Here is a 16443-nt window from a genome sequence, read left to right as displayed (position 1 = left end):
CAAAGTTGAAATAGATGCCTTTTTATCATTTTATATTCACTAACTGTGAAGTTATGTTTATGAATGTGTCTCTGACTTCTGGGGCACAATCATAACCTTGAGCATTTGGAATAGAAGCAAATATGCTAATGATATTGGTGGGAGTTAAAGTTTTTTTTTTTTCTTGTTGCCGTAGCAATGGGGCAAAGCAGCCTCCTGCACAGTGCCCTGGCTCCCTGGCTCCTCTAAAGTCATCACCAACAAGCCCTGGATACGACTTGCGCTCACCATGGCAACCACTGCACTTATCCTAGTCATGGCTGTGTTCAATATGGTGAGCATCACTACTACTTAATACCTGGTCTATCAGCTAGACTAGACTGCTTTTAAAATGACTGACATTTTTTATGTTCACGTATAATTAATTATGAGCATGTTCATAAGATAAATATTCCCTGCTTGCTTTAGTTATGTCATTATCATGAACTGATTGCTGGATTTATGGTTCAGTAATTCAAGAAACTCTTTAGAAATAGTTATATTTTAAAAAATCAAGATTCAAGATTTTATTTGTCACATACAAGTTATATGACATACAACAAGCAGTGAAATGTATGTCTGGCATACTCTTTTATTCTTTTAATCTTGCTCTTGCCTAGTTTTTCAAACCACTTCTGATCTATATGAGGATATTTTTCCCAAATAATATTACAAAATATCACTATAGTATTGAAGCTCTGCTGTAAGTCCAAGTTTTGTATATATAGAAAATAGGATGGGACCAAGTACCGAACCTTGAGGAGCCTCACAGGTAATTGATGTGACACAGGCATCATTAACCTTCAAAATAATTGAAAGAAAATACACGAGTGGTAATACAGTTTATCTCTAATAGTTAAAGTGATTACTTTGTCGAAGACTGCTACATAAGATGGGTGATATAAAGACTAGTTACCATCTTTGTTAAAAGCTGCATGATTTTAATTCCTAGGATACATAAACCTATCAGTATTTACACAATATATTAGATGACACATTCATTTTGAAAGTTGGCTGATAAATCAATCATCAGTTTTTGTCCCAGTTTGAGGGCTTTAGCTATGGAATCTGTGGTGGTTCACAGCAAAGGGCAGAGTAGAATTAGTGTCAGCTGTCTGGTTGAATTCATCATTGTAGCATCACTGTACTAGGGCTCTGGTCCAGTTTGGATCTAATTATATTATCCCTGAGCTCAAGCGATATGTTGTCGCTGTTGGAGAAAAACACAAGAGAAATGTGACTGAATACTTGGGTTTTCAGTTTCACACACCTACGATGAAACATTACACTGTTCAGCTGGGCTTATTAAAACTTTGATATTTTGTTCTCTTGCAGTGACAGTCATGCATTTTAAATTGTGGCTTAAATGTCAAAAAAAAATTTGACCATTGTATTTCTATAATAAACAAATTTAAGTAGTCACATACACCACAGATCAACATGCTTCTAATATGTTCTAGGGATACCTTCATTTCAATTAAATACTCCACCAAGTGAACAAAAGCTCTATCCACAAAAGCTTCTATTCTGCCAAAAGTAGGCAATTGTTCATCTTCCATGCTTTTCTCATCTGCTTGCAGCTCTTTGATTTTTGTTGAATTCTGCACTTTTGTTAAAAAAAATGTTGTGAACTTCTAAGAAACATATTTGTTACAGAATGCAACAGATGTGTTTAGCTAAGAATGATGGTGATATAATTCCCAAAATGTAGTTTTTCACCATCTGTTTGGGTTTTAAGTTCTTCTTAGGCGAAGACAGGATTGTAGCATCACCTCCACTCAACATTTCCAACTACAGTATGGATGGTCCATATGGTCAAACCACAGACTCCTCAAACAACAAGTTCTACTTGCCAGTAAGTTGTAATAAATATTATCTCATGCCTTTTGCCCACAAATCTCTTCTCAGAAAAAAATATGAACTGAATAACCTTTTATTTACAGTCCCACATGAAAACATGTTGTATTGTACATCCTCTGTTGAGATGTGGGTCTAAAAAAGTTCTCTGTATCTTTGATGGAACAGACTTGTGAGTGTCCTGAGATAAACCAATTTGTCTACGCTTGCATCAGTATATAATATATCACTTTATACTGTGTGTGATTATGTATGGCGATATTTAACATCTTAAAAATATACTGGAAAATATAGTCATGCACTGAGAGTTATGTAGTTCATACATGCAATTAGATATCTACGGATATCAAGATGGTAGACAAAAGTAGGAAAATAATACTCTTGGTGTATATTACTTTTTTTTTTTGCATTTCTTAGTAACATCCATTTTGTAATATTTCAGGGTCGTCATATGATAAGTATGTTCTGTTATTAAATTCCTAGCACTTAAATTAAAATTTCACAGTTCTCTTTTCACTGATACTGAATGGCCGTAATGAATGTACAGTTGTGACTCTGACCGGCTTTCTCTTCATTTGGCAGTATTTCATCTACAGCTGCATTCTGGGATTGATCTCATGCTCCGTGTTCCTGAGGATAAACTATGAGCTGAAGATGATAATTATGCTTGCTGCTGTAGTGGGTTATAATATCATTATTCTTCAGACCCATGCCTCTGTACTGGATGATTACAGCATGGCCCTCTACAAGACCCAGCAAACGGACCGGTACTGGATTTTCATATGGAGCATATACATAAACATATACATACAGTGATGCTAAAGAAATGTCACAAATAATCTACAGGAGTTAATTATTTGTAGATGTCACTTATTTAATATTTCCATTGCACACACACAGTTGAAATAACTGTAAAGGCAATTTTTTCCAGAAGCTCTTTCAATATCTCAACATGAGTGACAGGTGCTGCTGCTGAGATGGCAGGTTTTGTGTGGATTAGTTTGGACTTAGGAAATTTAGGATTTGACAGTGCTGAACAAGAAACATTTTTAAACATAAGCCTACTGCATTTCTCTCATAATTATTATTATTTTATTTGGTATTATTCTTTCTTTGTTTCTTTTATTATTGTTTTCCATTTCCATTCCTTCATTAAGCCTTTCTGAATGGAGAAAGATTAAGTAATGGATCAAATTGGCAACTGCCCCTGCAACATAATGACAGTTTATGCATATGCAACATTAGGACATTATAAATCTGAGTTAGACTGACAAAATGTTGCTTAGAGGTCTGTATTCTGTCCTTATCCTACTCTACACACAATGCATTTGTCTCTTTTATGTCCTCTTGACTTCTGAAGTTTAAATTTCTGTCTGTTCCCCCTCAGGCCGGGTGTTCTTAAAGATCTGAAGACCATGGGCTCGGTGTCACTGTTCATTTTCTTTGTCACTTTGCTTGTGCTGGCGAGACAGGTGAGTCTCTCTCAATCTGAAATCTAAAATGAAGATGTGCTTTAACACCGCTATCATATTTGCTCTTTGTTTTTGAGAAGTTATTTGAAGAGTTGAGTTATGCTGAAGTATTTGGAATGAGATCCACTGATCCAGGAATAGTTCACTCCAAAATGAAAATTTGCTGAAAATGTATTCATTCTGAGGCCAGACGAGTTTGTTTCTTCATCAGAACAGATTTTTAGAAATGTAGCATTACATCACCTGCTTACCAAATTATCCTGTGTAGTGAATGGGTGCCGTCAGAATGGGAGTCCAAACAGCTGATAAAAACATCACAATAATCCACCAGTAAAACACATGGACTCCAATCCATCAATTAACATCTTGTGAAATGAAAAGCTGTGTGTTTGTAAGAAACAAATACATCAAGGCATTTTTAAATTTAAATATTCCTCTATCCGTAATATTGCTTTCTCCAGTGGAAAAGTCATCTTGTCTGGATCAGGTGAGAAATATGCACAGATCAAGCACTGTTTACAAGCAAAAACAGTCCAGAAACATTCGAAACAAATGAGTCAGTGGATTTTGATGTTAGAGGGCAACAGGAGATGGATTTTCACAGGAGCCAGCATTATTATGCACTGGTATTTTGGCTAGAAGTGATGGCTTAAATGCCTTGATGGATTTGTTTCTTACAAATACACAGCTTTTCACTTTAAAAGAGAAACAGACCCGTCTACATCTTAGAAGACCTGAGGGCGAGTCAGTTTTGATTTTTGGGTGAATTATTCCGTTTAAGATTCACTTTAAATCGGATATCTTGGAATTACTTAGAGAGAAAACAGCAGTAATGCATGTTTTAGTTTCACCTCTGACAATTTAAACAAATTTATGCAGCTTACATAACACATTTTTCTTTACTGAAAAGTACATATAAGCCTTTGAACAAAAATAAAAACATCACATTTCTGCTTTTTAAGCCTCCAGAATGCACTACAATAAGGGCATCATTGTGTGTTAACTGGTAGAATGAGTCTAACTTATACTTTCCTTTAATTGATCAGTTTTTCAATTGATTCGATTATAAAAGGTGCCCGAATGTAAATCCAATGACAATTTTATAATAGACGTTAGCCTCATCTAGAAACAGTCACTTCTTACCTTGAAAAGTGAATTTTTCAGAAGTCATTTATGATTAAGCTCAGAGTTTTGTGGCAGCAAATGTGTTCCCAATTTCTATGGCTTCAGTTATTATCAGCACTTATAGGCCTCTGGCTGCCGAATAAGATAAAGCTTTCCTGCAAAAAAGCATTTAATAAATACTACAATATAGAGAGAACTGTATGTATTTCTGTCTGTATTGAAACCTTGTCTCTACAGGTCACCCGTGGGTCAGTTTTTTTTTCAGTGTGTGCTTTTAATTCTGAGATTAATGAGAGGCTATTTGTCCCAGGATAATAGGCCTGTCTAATAAAGTCTGTTTTTGAAATGTGCAGTTAGGTGAATTCATTTATAAGTAATGCGGTGTTCGGGTTGATCAGGTGATAGGTAAGCCGGGGACTGATTTTTCTCCAAAGCAATGAACCAGACAAAAATAAGCAAAAGCAAATATAGACTGAGTGAGAAAGACTATCAGTGCATACTTAATGCCTTTCAAGGTGCCATTTTCCCTGATTCAAGAAGTCTTTTTCATGATGAATGTCTGCTGGAACACAAAGCTACAACTCAGAGAAAATTGAAGCAATTTTTCATGATAGCAGCCCTTTATGCAAGAAAAATCCATAAAAACAATGAACTGTCCTTGTGTGCATTTGATTCTGCTTTCTTTGTCATCTTGAAAGCCACATTACGGTGATCAGATGTGTACCACCTCTTTACCTCTGTGTCCTCTTGTAACAGAATGAATATTACTGTAGGTTAGACTTCCTGTGGAGGAACAAGTTTAAGAAAGAGTGTGAGGAGATTGAGACCATGGAGAACCTGAACCAGGTGCTTTTGGAAAACGTACTGCCTGCCCATGTGGCAGAACATTTCCTGGGGAGGAACTGGAAGAATGAGGTGAATGGCATCCAAATGTCCAAAAAACACCAGTGAAAAGTGCATCTATTGTGCCTTTATCGCCACATTTTTTTGTATTTTTGACAGGATCTCTACCATCAGTCGTATGATCTGGTATGTGTGATGTTCGCCTCCATCCCAGACTTCAAGGAATTTTACACAGAATCTGACGTTAATAAGGAGGGATTGGAGTGTCTCAGGCTCCTAAATGAGATTATAGCAGATTTTGATGAGGTAAACTCACAGACACAACCATGGCCATAATCAGGGTTTGAAAATTAGTGTGGTCTGGGGTTGGGTTAAGAAGTGTGTTATAATAACCCCTACAAAAACAACTCATTATATACACTAACACTTTAAAAAGAGACAGACATGCAGATGTGAAAGATGTTTTCCCAGGAACATTGTTAAATTATACCATATTTATTGCATCAAAATGTGTTCATATTTTACAGGTTAGGGGTGGATAATGTTATCAGTTACAATGCATGTTACTTTTATAGTTTTCATTAATAACCATTGCTATATACATAACTTTGTCTAGTGCATTTATGGATGTTTTTAGCAAGACTTTGTGAAAATTTCGATATTTAATTTAATTCTGTAACCTACTTTTTCTACACATCTGTGTACTACTGTTAAACGCTAGGTTTTTGATAGCATTGATAACGTTTCTGACAGATAATGTCATGATGTTTTTTTGTTTAGTTTTTTTGCGGTTGCCTTACCAAATGTGGTATCGTGCCAACAATAACCAGTCCATTGGCTTTTTTGATTACTTTTAGTTTAAGTGCAATGTTGCCAGATAAAGTCCAAATACGCTTATAATAGCTGGATCTGGCAACACAGTGGAGGCTGTCCCCATGACCTCACTCACAACTTTCTCGAGCCTCATTCACTCCGCCAGCATCTCGCAGTGATCATTTTCATACCACGGATGCTAAACATTTTTGCAAACTGTCTAAACTTATTTATACATGTAGACACTCATATGAAGATTTTAAACAGCAAATTAGTCATTTAGAGAACAAATGTTCATTTTGAATAATTGAAACAATTTAAAAATGACCTCATAGCTTACTTCTGCCATGAACACAACCCTATTTTGATTTCAGATGCTGTGTAAAGCTACACTAAAGTACTTGTGAAGATGTAAACATCATCTGCGATAACTGATCCTTAAAGTGCTGCTTTAATAATGTTACTGACATACTGCCAATTGATCTTCTGTAATTTAGGCCTATTTAGGTACTTTGGTTAGTTTCAAGCAGAATATTTCAGAAATTAATTTTAAAAATAGCACATTACAGTGTTAAAACATTAAAAGTTGGACTGTTTGATGCATAGTGAAAGTGTCCGCCTCTGAAAAAGAAGTCTTTGTGGTATTAGCAGTTTCAAATAAATGGCACATAAAAATAAAATGAACTCTGGGTGCTTTACGTGACAAATATACGGTCTCTTCCAGTTTAAGTGGGCTGTTCCTGGCAGGAATATGCTGAAAAGTGGATCAGACTAATCAAAAGTCTGGCTTTTGAGATAAGAGCAATATGTAATACTTTAATAGCAGAACCCAGTTCTAGTTGGAAAGCTTGTCACAGTAACGGTAAAAAGGGGGGCAGGTCCTAACAAATATGTTTACTTATATAAATTAAATCATACTAGTTTTGATGTTCTTTTAATTCTTTTGAAAGGCTGCCAATACAAATCTAAACAGAGCAAGCTTTACATGAAGTCTGCTTGCTTTTGCTGATTGTGCAGCCAATAAGATTGCTTGCTCAACATTCAGACTGTCTGGTTCAGTGTGCTGTAAGCTGATCCTGCAGCGCTATCAGAGTTCCTCTGAAACCCTCCTCCTCCCCCAGCACCACCTGTCTAGATCTGCTGCAGGATTTATGTATGCCGATTCATGCAGCAGCATATATTACATGCTTACTGAAGTGAGTCAGTGTATCTACACTCTTAAAAATAAAGGTTAAAAAGCACTGTTTTCACAGCACTGTCATAGAAGAATCATTTTGGGTTCCCCAAAGAACCTTTCACAGTGAACCATTCTTTAAAAAGTCATTTTTTTTCTTGATGATCTAAAAAAAACCTTTTTCCACTATAAAGAACTTTCTGTGCAGTTGAAAGGTTCCATGAATGTTAAAGGTTCTTTATATGATCATAGATGCAAGTAAAGAGTGTTGGCAGTATGAAGCGTATACTTGCTGCGCAGCAGCAGAAGCAGCATCAGATCTAGCCTGCAAAGATAAAATACCTTAACATATCTCATTATCTTCTAAATGCTTTTGTTCCTTTGGGTTTTGCAGTTGCTGTCAAAACCCAAATTCAGTGGTGTGGAGAAGATCAAAACTATCGGCAGCACATACATGGCTGCTACGGGGCTGAATGTGACCCCTGGACCAGAGTATGCACAGGTACAAATTGGAGCTCTTGTGTTTGGTCCAAAATTATAATTCTAAAAGATTACACTAAGCTGATTGCAGAGTCTCATTAGACCTATTGTAGGACCTGTCTGTGATTCTAAAAGCTTTATTTGTGCTTGAAACGTCTCACTTGAGCTCCTTGTTCTTATTCTGAAGGACTACGACCGGCAGTACATGCACATTGGAACAATGGTGGAGTTTGGGTTTGCTTTGGTGGGAAAGCTTGACGTCATCAACAAACATTCTTTTAATGACTTCAAGCTGCGAGTGGGTAAGCAGGGCCCATTAGCACTTTTTCACACCGATAAAATTTTGCTTTCCTTTCCTAATTAGCAGAAAGTCTTATAATAGCCTTCAAGATGTTTCATATGTTTCCGGCTTTTCTCTCACTAGGAATAAACCATGGCCCAGTAATTGCAGGAGTAATTGGAGCACAGAAACCGCAGTACGATATCTGGGGGAACACTGTAAATGTAGCCAGTAGGATGGAAAGCACAGGGGTGCTTGGCAAAATCCAGGTCGATCCGTGTTCTGACCTACTTACTTTGCGAGCCTGGTGAATTGTTAATGGGTTTTTCAGTGGATCACATCTTGTGTGCTTCCTTCCACAGGTCACAGAGGAGACGAGTCGGATCTTGCAGACATTGGGCTACATGTGTTCCTGTCGAGGGATCATTAATGTGAAGGGCAAAGGGGATCTCAAAACCTTCTTCGTTCACACTGAGATGACACGATCCTCATCACAAGGGAATGTAATGCCTTGAACCTCATTCACACACACTAGTCAGTCACTGACCTGATTAAAACGTGTACAGTTCAATATAGCATTGGCCTGTTGTAGTGGGCTACAGCATTCTGTTTGCACCACATACACTAGATTTTTGCATTGCTTTATAAGTAATGGATGGCTCAGAGGCTCTGTGTAACTCAGACTTGTAATTGTGTGTTGCTCAATCCATAATTTAATATATAATTTAATACATAATTTAAAGAGTTTTGTAAAATAAAGACGGTTAACAAAGGCGGCCATGTTTTGATGCTATCATTTTGTTATCCATTAAAATTTATATATAAATGTCAAAGTCTCTGTCTGTGTGAATTTTAAATAGGCTTCCTATGAAAAGTTTTAAAACCACATAAAAACCTATTAATATAAACAAGCCATAGGGGGAAACAAAATGTTTATTGACAATTTACTATAATTATAAAAAATTATAAGGTATATATATATATATATATATATATATATATATATATATATATATATATATATATATATATATATATATATATATATATATATATATATACCCCTATGTATAATATTATTAATAATATATATTTTAATAACATAATATAGTTTCTCACATATTTGTCAGAATGCAAAAAAGGGCTATATTTTGCAATATTTAGTGTTTTTCATGACACACACAAACACACACACACACACACACACACACACACACACACACATAGGTATATACATATATACACACACACACACACATATATATATATATATATATATATATTTATGCAAACACACTTTCTTGTAAATGCTTTATATATACTTTCTTATAGTATTATTAATAATATGCTTTTACAGTAATTAATTTGGGCTGTTTTGGGTTAAAAATATGCTTCATGTATTAATTAATATTCATTAATATTATTTATTTTATAATATTAATAAAGCTGCATTTAATTTCTTATTTTTGATTCTTTTGTTTAGGCATGAATTATGACGTGATCATGTTGACAGGTTTTGTAATTCACTGTGTAACATCAAAAACATTCATATGATCAATACATATTATTACACTGTATGGAGGTAAGTAACAATCTGCTCTGCTTGTAGCATCACACGTATGTTTAGATGTGGTGTGTAATGTGCCATGACAAATGTAACCACATGTAAGAGACGCATTTAGACAGGTGTCACAGATCCATAGCTTCCTTCCACGGTCCAGGTGATCCCATTCTTACTGTAGAAATCAGAACGAATGTGAGCAACACGAGCAAAACTCCTCCCTGAGTCGCAGGGCCGTAGCTGGGGTTTGCGGGGCCCCAGTGCAGGTTGTACCAGTGGGCCCTGTTTGAAATGTTTTATTTGTATTTTATATTATATTTTTTTATTATTGTTCTTTTTATTTATTAGTGCTATTTACACAGAGTTTAAATTTGTTTCAAGTCTGTAGGTGTCCAGGTACAGAAACTGAATAATCAAATTTAAAATAACACTGCATAGTCTTCAATGTAAAATCAAATATACAATCAAACCAAAATGTATTCAGACATCATCAACATTTCTCACATTATCACAGGTTATTTGCTATAGTTTGGAAAATGGTAATAAAATATGACAAGAACTCAACCAACCAAAACTTCAGACAACTGTTAGTATGACAATATTTACACAACTATCAATACTTTGTTGACCAGTTACCAAGCAATGCTTAATTTTGTTCAGACTGTGGTGTGAAAAGGTTGCATTAGCAATTCAGGGAAAAACACATAAGCAAAACATGGTGCTTTATATGGTGCTGAGTCATTTTGGTCCCAATTTTATTATTATTATTATTAATTATTACTATTAGTATTATTGATCTATTTCACTAGTAGTCCACTGTATGAAGAATTTTGGGGTATTATATGTCACAGTTCGCTTTATTTTGCTATACTCACTTGCATAAATGTATTATAGTGTTCTGCACCTAGTATATAAATATATATGAAATTATATCTGGTGTCTGAATAATTGTTGGTTTGACTGTACATTAATTCTTGTTAAAAATACAAAGTACATATCAGTAAGTGATTTTCTTTCTTTTATTTTCTTGGATTAACATTACAGCAGATAGTAGCTACACTGTAAAAAATGTCCTGTAGAAATTACATTAACTTACTGGCAGCAGTTTGCCAGTAACTTAGTGTAAATTAAACTTACAGTAAAAATACTGTATTCATATTTACAGTACCATTTAACTTGCCGTAAATTTATTTCCAATTATATATTTTGTTTTTACTGTAAAAAACAATGTTATGTTTTTTTCTCCTTTGATATATTTTAATACAATAAAATATTACTTTACACTGTGAAATTTACTGTAATTTGTTGTCCACTTTTATTATGTATTGTAAAACTGTACAAATTATTGTATTTCAACAGGTCTCAGTAGTAAAAACTATAAAAAGAAACAAAAGACTGTTTAACTTCTTTCATTGGTTTAATAGTTAAATTGTAATACTTGAAGTAACATTTTAATATTCTAGCAGATTGTACTTTCAGTTTTCCAAAAACTTGAAAACATTTCATTCATACATAAGTTTCATATTAAGAGAATTTTAAAACAACAGACATGAACAGATTCAGTCATAAGAACAATCTTAAAAATTTACAAATTCAGAAAACTCCTGTGTAGAATGTATTTGCTCTTAGTAGCTTAATAGTTTTGCCAGCTGAAATCCAGAAACTCCTTAAAGGGTTAGTTCACCCAAAAATCATAATTATGTCATTAATAACTCACCCCCATTTCGTTCCAAATCCGAAATCACCCCCTAAACACTTATTCACTCATTTCTACATTAGTCCACTAATACAGTTCACTTGAAGCTGTGAATGAAAACGAGTGAATGAATTCGGACAGCCGTTGATCGTGCATTGGCTGTACACAGCCGGGTTCGTCACTAATTGGGGTCCCCTGAAAACCTTTCCATTGCGTTCTGTGCCATTTGCGGCGCATCTCGCGAAAGAGATTATAATGTTATTCTCCTGATGCTGATGTACAGAACAAATGTTACATTTGAAGTAGACATATTTTTGTCTTGGTTGTTTAGTTTCCTTAACTTTAGATTTCTGTGTTTGCAGTAACGTTAAATGTGAGACTGAAGGGCGGAGAGGCTTTGGAAAGTGCATGGGCATTCAGGAACTGCACACAAAAACCTGAAGTTCGCCGTGTTTTTATCAGGGGGGCAGGGTTTCATATTTTCTTGAAGCACCCCTGGGCGCTGCCATTGGCTAGCGGACCCCCACCTGCTGTTAGCATTCCATTGACTCCCATTCATTTTGGCATTTTGGCATAAAGTCATGGGAGATAATTAATCAGAATACTTACCAAAATTTGCTCCTGTTCACGCTCGCCTTCTCTGGAAGATTCGGTGGGTGATTCAGATTTCTCTTGGCAAAGCAATTAGAAGACTTACAGGTTTCTCACGTGACATCTACGTCCTCAAGCTCAGTTTGAGTCTGTGAAGTATGCTCGACCCCCAGGAAGTGCGTGCTTCTAATTGACTTCATTTTTCTCCGTTGAATCCAACGAGGTCGCTGTGTCCATTTCTTTTACTGTCTATGGTTTTTATGCCCTTTGGCATGATTAATAAAGGCGTATAATGTCTCCACAGAGATGCCAGTGTTTGCACACGACACGAACATTGCGGGTTTTACTCTAGCACTACATGTATGACGTGCATTTATATGGGGTAATCAGTTAACGGCAAGTGATAATGCGTGAGCCTGAACACCAGAACACAGCAGGTGCTGAATTGGGCTCTTTCACGTCATTTTCTGTCTGTTTAAACTGCGATTCGTATTGTTCGTTCATGTGCAGGAGGAACTTCGATGAGAACTTCGCAAAGGAGAGCTTTAGAGTGGCCTGTGGCCTCATCCAGATGGTTGAGATCGCCGGGGCCCCTATAATCGTCACCACCTTTCACCCCACTAGCGATGGCCCTGCTGAGTCGTACTGCAGCTGTGCAAATCGGCCATACACAGAAGAGGACAGAACAGGAGCTGGTCTAGATGACTCCTAAGATGGGAGGTTGAGATGTATTGCCATCTAGTTCCTCTAGAGAGCATTGTTTAAAAAAAATAACAACACACAGAATGCATGAACTGCCGAGCTGACATGGATGGATCGCTGTGGAGTTTTGGGAAAAGCCCACCTCACTAAAGATGTCCAGGCCCCCTGGATTTGGTATGTTTTCTGTCATCACGGTGGAGTTTGTTATCATAGCCCTCAGTGCTCTGATGTAAGCAGTCATACAGAGACCTCTCTGGGGCCTATCTGAGAAAAATGGACAAATTTGGTTTTTAGAAAATGTTATTTTGAAAATATGTACCTGGTCCAAGGATATCAGGAGGTGATTTGATCTACAGTGTAGCCAAGGGATGTTTAGACACTAAAAATATATTCATGTCAAATAAAACTAAATAAAAAATCTTAAATGATAAAATTATATTTTAACCAGATATACTAAAAGACCTAAATGTACTGCATATAATCTACCTGATATACAAATATATATAAAGTGCATTCATACCACTCTTGGAACATGGTTTATGTAATATATTCAATACATTATTAGCTGTTTAATAACGTATTAAAGTCAAAGGCTAACCAGATTAATTACTGTTGCATGTCTGATTCTGTAGATGTAGGCTATATGGAGCAATACATCAAATACATTACATTCTCTGCTTCATAGAAATGTGTTTCTGCTTCAAACATATATGGTTGAATTAATCTTAAATTGTCACTCATCCTTGTGAAGTTATTAATCGAGTGAAGGTGGAGCAGGTCCGATATTATGTGATGTATTTTGCATCCGCGGATACTAAATTAGGAAAGGGTAATGCATTCAAGCTATTTTAAGGCATGAAGAAACTCTTCTTCACTAGAAACAATGTGATTTTTATGGAGCCCCTCTGGTCCCACTTTGTCAAAAAAAAAAATTATAACTATCTTGTGGCCTCAAGATAGTGAAGTGTCTGACACATGGACCCTTAGTTATTAAACTGGACCATGTACTGTAGTGCAATGTAATATTTCACATTCTGTGCAATATCCTCTGTTTTAATATTCAGTGTAATATAGTTTGCTGCAGTTCTGCTTCTATTTATTTACTAGAACTGTTCATCACAATCAATTCAATTCTGTTAATAATGTAACTCTTGTAGGCTGCATATCCATAGTCCTTTATAATTCTTCTTCATATTTTATAGCATATGTTTCTGAGTTAAACAAAACCAAGTATATTAACAACAAAGGGTCCATATGTCAGACACTTCACTATCTTGAGGCCACGAGTTAGTATCTTGAGGCCACGAGTTAGTATCTTGAGGCCACGAGTTAGTATCTTGAGGCCACGAGTTACTTATCTTGAGGCCAGGAGTTACTTATCTTGAGGCCACGAGTTAGTATCTTGAGGCCAGGAGTTACTTATCTTGAGGCCACGAGTTACTTATTTTGAGGCCACGAGTTTGTATCTTGAGGCCAGGAGTTACTTATCTTGAGGCCACGAGTTACTTATCTTGAGGCCACGAGTTTGTATCTTGAGGCCAGGAGTTACTTATCTTGAGGCCACGAGTTAGTATCTTAAGGCCAGGAGTTACTTATCTTGAGGCCAGGAGTTACTTATCTTGAGGCCACGAGTTAGTATCTTGAGGCCAGGAGTTACTTATCTTGAGGCCAGGAGTTACTTATCTTGAGGCCACGAGTTAGTATCTTGAGGCCAGGAGTTACTTATCTTGAGGCCACGAGTTACTTATCTTGAGGCCACGAGTTAGTATCTTGAGGCCAGGAGTTACTTATCTTGAGGCCACGAGTTACTTATCTTGAGGCTACGAGTTACTTATCTTGAGGCCACGAGTTAGTATCTTGAGGCCAGGAGTTACTTATCTTGAGGCCACGAGTTAGTATCTTGAGGCCAGGAGTTACTTATCTTGAGGCCACAAGTTACTTATTTTGAGGCCACGAGTTTGTATCTTGAGGCCAGGAGTTACTTATCTTGAGGCCACGAGTTACTTATCTTGAGGCCAGGAGTTACTTATCTTGAGGCCACGAGTTACTTATTTTGAGGCCACGAGTTTGTATCTTGAGGCCAGGAGTTACTTATCTTGAGGCCACGAGTTAGTATCTTAAGGCCAGGAGTTACTTATCTTGAGGCCAGGAGTTACTTATCTTGAGGCCACGAGTTAGTATCTTGAGGCCAGGAGTTACTTATCTTGAGGCCACGAGTTAGTATCTTGAGGCCATGAGTTAGTATCTTGAGGCCACAAGTTACTTATCTTGAGGCCAGGAGTTACTTATCTTGAGGCCACGAGTTACTTATTTTGAGGCCACGAGTTTGTATCTTGAGGCCAGGAGTTACTTATCTTGAGGCCAGGAGTTACTTATCTTGAGGCCACAAGTAACTTATCTTGAGGCCACGAGTTAGTATCTTGAGGCCACGAGTTACTTATCTTGAGGCCACGAGTTACTATCTACTATTTTTTTTGTTTTACAAAGTGGGACCAGAGGGGCTCTGTACTCATGCATACAGATAGAGATTCGGGCTAGAATCGCCTATGCGATTTGTTGTTGAAATTTCTAATCGTAAACACAGCCATGTTGAAGCCTGCAGTAAATGTTTTGCATTATGGCAGTCCACCCTGCTTATTTTTATTTGTCATTGTGCATGAAACTTCACACCAATAAATCATCAGAAATATTGGTCTTTACCAATATATTGAATCTTTACATTCGTCCTGCCTGTTGTCCGTGGATTTACCTATATTTGGTGTTATTTGCCGTATAAAACGTATTTGGACATGCAAAATCGATTTTACAATCGCAGACATCCCAACCTGCAAAAAGTCATTTCAGGGAGGTACCCCCCCCCCCCCCCCCCCAAAAAAGGGAAGGAAATAGATCTCAGCTGTAGTCACCTTCTTAGTGAATGGGAATCTGAATGGGAGAACGGAGATATATTGGAGCAGCCTTCCCTGCGCTTAGCCTCCCTAACATGTTGTGGTCCCTAACAGATATAAAAGCATAAAATATTATTTCTATAAGCTATAGGCCTATGTAATTATTCGTTAATTATGTTTAAATATGTAGATTACTTTTACTATTTATAGAATCTGCTTATACAATTTATGTAAACTGCTTTTATTTATTTTCCATTGCAACTTTAAACAGGTCTAAGGAGTTGGTTGTTTTCATGTAGCCTTAGCAACTAACCTGAATAATATGCAGATGAAATTAAAGTTGTCAACTCACCTCAACATGCCTTTTGCAATCATATAACCCTCCATGGGCAATGCTTGAGCAAGACTGTCATTATGTTTGACACCTATAAGACAGTAGTACACTTTCGTGTAGTCTGCCGTAAAATGTGTCTTATACTTTTTTTGTTTTGTGGCACTCTCCCTCTGCAATGGTGCTCCTGTTTCTAGATAGACATAACTGTTAAATTTTGTTCAGGACAAGAGATAATAGCCCGCCCACACTGACAATTGATTGGTTGATTTGCAGAAACAGGCCAATCAGGATGCTCTCTGTCTTACATGCGCTTCGCAGTTCGCACACACGCACATTAGCACACACACGCAAGGTCTCTCGCTCCCTCTCCCTCTCCGCCGTGCGTGCGCTACACGGTTTGAAACACAGTATCTGTTTCGCATGCACGCTTTTGCTCGCTCGGTCTAGATTCCGGGAGATTTTAACTAATCGGCGGGTCTCAGGGAGCCGCTTTCAATATGCGGGAGACTCCCGGAACTTCCGGGAGACTTGGGATGTCTGCAATCGATTCATTGAACACTTGTCACTCAAATCAAACAGGATTTTATTCACAAAAGTGACAACCCATGA

The 16443-nt window shown here is 36.8% G+C and overlaps 1 protein-coding gene and 1 pseudogene across 1 annotated transcript in view; one reads left to right on the top strand and one right to left on the bottom strand.

Annotated features, from left to right (window-relative positions):
* Positions 1-8798, top strand: part of LOC132104414 (adenylate cyclase type 2-like) — an 82582-nt gene extending 73784 nt beyond the window's left edge. The window contains exons 16-25 of the mRNA XM_059509871.1: positions 176-313; positions 1757-1873; positions 2458-2642; positions 3263-3347; positions 5229-5387; positions 5475-5621; positions 7697-7804; positions 7970-8084; positions 8207-8331; positions 8425-8798. Of these exons, the coding sequence (XP_059365854.1) occupies positions 176-313; positions 1757-1873; positions 2458-2642; positions 3263-3347; positions 5229-5387; positions 5475-5621; positions 7697-7804; positions 7970-8084; positions 8207-8331; positions 8425-8577 (1332 nt within the window). The 3' untranslated portion in view covers positions 8578-8798. The remainder of the gene's footprint in view (positions 1-175; positions 314-1756; positions 1874-2457; positions 2643-3262; positions 3348-5228; positions 5388-5474; positions 5622-7696; positions 7805-7969; positions 8085-8206; positions 8332-8424) is intronic.
* A 691-nt stretch (positions 8799-9489) lies between these two features.
* Positions 9490-13320, bottom strand: LOC132104887 (cilia- and flagella-associated protein 90-like; annotated as a pseudogene).
* Positions 13321-16443: the final 3123 nt, after the last annotated feature.

Source organism: Carassius carassius, chromosome 25 (assembly GCF_963082965.1).
Source record: "Carassius carassius chromosome 25, fCarCar2.1, whole genome shotgun sequence".
NCBI lineage: Eukaryota > Metazoa > Chordata > Actinopteri > Cypriniformes > Cyprinidae > Carassius > Carassius carassius.
The sequence above is the reverse complement of the archived record's forward strand: the minus strand, read 5'-3'. Positions and strand labels throughout refer to the sequence as shown.